This window comes from Plectropomus leopardus, chromosome 10, assembly GCF_026936395.1.
Source record: "Plectropomus leopardus strain MGB_pleo_1.0 chromosome 10, ASM2693639v1, whole genome shotgun sequence".
NCBI lineage: Eukaryota > Metazoa > Chordata > Actinopteri > Perciformes > Serranidae > Plectropomus > Plectropomus leopardus.
Genome location: NC_142185.1, coordinates 13,154,335 through 13,158,561, shown reverse-complemented (window position 1 = coordinate 13,158,561; position 4,227 = coordinate 13,154,335). Strand labels below are relative to the sequence as shown.

The window sequence follows — 4,227 nt, the reverse complement described above, 5'->3', positions numbered from 1 at the left end:
TGAAAAGAGTAAATGGAATTACAGTTAGAGTGCATGGAATGATGTTCAAATGTATGAAATGACAACTGGAATATACAGACTGAAAATTTAAATATGGAATGAAACCTGAATATATGGAATAAAAGTCAGAATGTATAGAATTACATTGTGAAATGGAAATGTCTGTCAAAATGGAATGACAGTCAGAATATATGGAATTAAAGTGTAAATATATGGAATGACAGTATATACAGAATACAGAATATATTGAACCAAAGTTGAATGAATGAAATCCGATGTCATCAAGGCGCTGGAGCTATTTTTTGTTTTCCATGTGATTAAGCAATACAGATGTTACTTTAAGAAGTGAGTAAGCGACAAGCGAGTCAGCACAAAATCAAGTATCACCAATTCTGAGTAATGAAGATATAATCAATGTATGGGCCAAAATAATACTAGTTACCGTATTCAATTCCATTCCACCGATGAAGAATTTTTTTCACATTGCTGATCACTAAAAGTAGTGGACCTTAAAGGCCCGGCAGTTCCTGCTCATCAGTGATTGTTAACACAGAAAGAAACAAAACCTTCATCTCCCAGGTGCTCCCCAACAACCGTTACATGTATCTGGAGACTCTAATAGTTCACATGAAAAGGCCAGAGACACAAGAGGTAACACCGGAATGAAAATTGAAATGCTTAATTCGGATCAGAACGGACCAATTCAACACCAGAGTTACACAATGAACTGGCACGGGTAAATTACTGTTTAGGCCAATGGAGTCTGGTGGTTTTTAAGAGAGGGATATAACAGCTGTTTCTAGTTAAAGAAAGGATCTTACTCTTGTTGTATGAAATGTTAATTATCTTTTTATTACTTAGGATTGCTGATACTTAATTTTGTGCTGACTCCTTAGGGACAGACTTACGGCAATATCCATACATATTAATCACACTGAAAACACAAAATAAAAGCTTAATAATTTCTGATCACTCAGTACATGTATTCTTCCCATATACTCTGCTCTGTCATTCCATATAGTCAAACTTTAAATATACTGCAATTGCAACAATGCAATTACAGACCTGTGGAATCCAGTGCTACCAACCATGTCATGCTAGCTCCTCAGGAAGAGGGCAGAACAGTGCTCCAAATTTGGGCTTAATTTTGGATAGAAAAATGGCATGGACATTGTGCATGGGCCCCTTGACCTCTGACCTTCAGGTATCAAAATGAAAAGGGGTTATGGGTACCAATGAGTCTCCACTTTACAGAAATGCCCACTTTATGCTAGTCTCATGCAGTTCTTTCCTATTCAAAACTGGTAAAAAAAATAACTTTCCCTTAATACCTTAATATGGACTTCATAACTTTTTTAAAATGCAAAATAATGGAACTGGAAAACGTGATTTAAAAAATGTGATGAATCACTATAAACCATAGAAATTCTTAATTTTTATACACATAAAATATATGTGTGTATATATATATATACACACACACACACACACACACACACACATATAGATAAATATATATAGATATAGATATATATTTATATATACACACACACACACATGGCCTCCTAATGTCAACTCAAACAAACTGTATTTTAGTGACTTGTCTTGAACCTCTGTTGCTTGAAATCCCAGTTTGTGTTGAGTCATCAGAGAGATCTGATTTAAACACAGGAACACACACTGGTGCAGTCAGAGGCACTCACAGGCACAGGATGCTCGCTGCCCTAACAGTAACTCAGGAACATGTACGTCAAAGATGTCTCTGTGAAGTCACACTGTATCATCTGCAGATTGTGAGGTCTGAATTATTACTACTGTAGATTTCAATGAATGAAACTGTGCCAGCTGACGTAGCCTGATGGATAATGATTCTGTACTAACATTTTTTAGGCTTTCAGGATTAAACTACACAGTGCAACACAGAATCATTCTCTTTGTTCTCACGTTACTGTGTTACTCGATCATTTGGATTGCAAATGTTGTTCTCATCATAACCATCACTGTGGACCGAAAACTTCATGAGCCTATGTATATTTTCCTGTGTAATCTGTGTATTAATGGACTTTATGGCACAGCAGGCTTTTTCCCCAAATTCCTCACAGACCTTGTGTCTGACACTCACGTCATCTCTTATGCTGCATGTCTTTTGCAGAGTTATGTGATATACTCGTCATGTGGAGCTGACTTATCAATTCTAGCTGTGATGGCTTATGACAGATATGTGGCTATATGTCAACCTCTGATGTACCACTCTGTGATGACTACACAGAGGATATCTCTGTTAGTTGCCTTCTTTTGGCTCTTACCTCTTTTTTGCATGCTTGCTAACACAATGACAATATTCCAATTAAAGTTATGTGGCTCACACATCCCTAAACTTTACTGCTCAAACTCACTAATTGCTAAACTAGCTTGCTCAACCCCTTTGACAAATATGAGCATTTCATATTTTAACATTATTATTTACATTTTCCATTTTTTCTTTCTTGTGTGGTCTTATATATACCTGGTCAAAAAATGCCTAACGTCCAGGCAAGGAAGGAAGAAGTTTATGCAAACATGTATGCCACATTTGGTCTCTTTATTTAATTTTGCCACTGCAGTGCTTTTTGATTTAATGTACGCACGATTTGGCTCAAGAATATTATCACAGAGTCTTCAGAACTTCATGGCAGTAGAATTTCTTTTAATTCCTCCTGTTATAACCCCGCTGGTGTATGGATTAACATTAACCGCAATTAGAAGCAGAATTCTTGTTTTTTTGGGGAAAAAAAATAAAGTGTCGAAGTGATAAAGTAATCAAGGCGAGAGATCCTCCTCTCTACTCTTCCATGCTTGAACAGGTGTTATACCATCTTTTTTTCTAAAACATTTTCTCATTGATTCAGAACATTTATGTGACATTAAAAGAGGTATAAAATAACCAGTGTTTATTTTATTATTCCCAGTAAATTTCTGTTGATGTCTGATTTGACTGTTTCTGTGAGCTATGTTATATGACATACATGTCATGATGGAAAGTATCACAATGCATTTATCTTTTGTGTCCAAATTTTAAAAAATTCATTATTCCAAAGCCCTCTAACTGTGCAACTTCATTGCAAATACAATATGCATTTTTAACCTTTGCCCTATCACATTATTTGTTGGAGAAAACAATACTGTAGTTTTACTTAAAAAACCCTCCTCCACTATATTCTTTTAACTCATATGTGCCAGTAAAATTGAATGCTATTTGCAGGTTTTGGGCTTTTAAAATATCTAATCATTTGCAAATCAACCAGCTGCTTTTGGAGTTGTTGCATAATTTTTTAAGTTGACAAATGCTTTTCTAACTGTTCCACATATTGAGAGGTCATGTTTAAAAGCATGCAACTGCATATTTTATATCAACTGTGGCTAAACAATTGTGTGTGTGTGTGTGTGTGTGTGTGTGTGTGTGTGTGTGTGTGTGTGTGTGTGTGTGTGTGTGTGTGTGTGCACCTGACTGCTTTTTGTCTGTCAGCAATGGCTCAGAATGTCTGAAATCTTTTTTGGGCGCAAAACCTTTGCACAGCCACAAGTACAGCTTGCAACTTTTTAATAAACAGTATTTGAATTAACAACAGAGGGATAAAGGCTCTGACTTGTGACTGCATTTATTCCCAGCCTCAGGCCTAAGGGTACCTTAGTTAGCAGCAAACACACTGTCATATAAAGGAGATGAGACTCACATGTTGTGCTTGCATTCACTTCATGACAGGAGGAATGATTTTTCTGTGCTGCCGTCAAAACATCAGGTATAAAACATTTGTTCTAAACTAATGGCCTTACCTTCAGTCTCCACTTTATATAACATGGCCATTTAACAGCATCAAGCTAGAGCAGTAAACATTATTTCACCTGTTTATTTACATGTTCATTCGGAGATAAAGATTCAATATTGCAAATCATGTACAAAAAAATTAAATAATAATTTACAGTTATAGTAATTGTAACATGTTAGTTTGACCGTGGAAGTAATAGTATCATAACGTTATTTTAATTTCTATTTTTACCATATTCTAGATTTACCATTACAGTACTTAACAAGAGTGAATTTTCAAGTTTTTTTATTTAAATAAACGGAGTCTGGCTAATAACTGGAAAACAATTAGGCAAGTCTAGAATATGTAATGAAACCTTGTTTACTAATGCAGAAAATAGGTCGAACCTTGGTAATGACCTAGCAACAGACACGTTTTCTAG

The 4,227-nt window shown here is 35.5% G+C and overlaps 1 protein-coding gene across 1 annotated transcript; it reads left to right on the top strand.

Moving 5' to 3' along the window:
* The first annotated feature begins 1,858 nt into the window (after window positions 1-1,858).
* On the top strand, window positions 1,859-2,791 carry LOC121948993 (olfactory receptor 6N2-like). The gene has a single exon (XM_042494577.2). The coding sequence runs from the start codon at window positions 1,859-1,861 to the stop codon at window positions 2,789-2,791; it is 933 nt and encodes a 310-aa protein (XP_042350511.2).
* The last annotated feature ends 1,436 nt before the right edge of the window (window positions 2,792-4,227 follow it).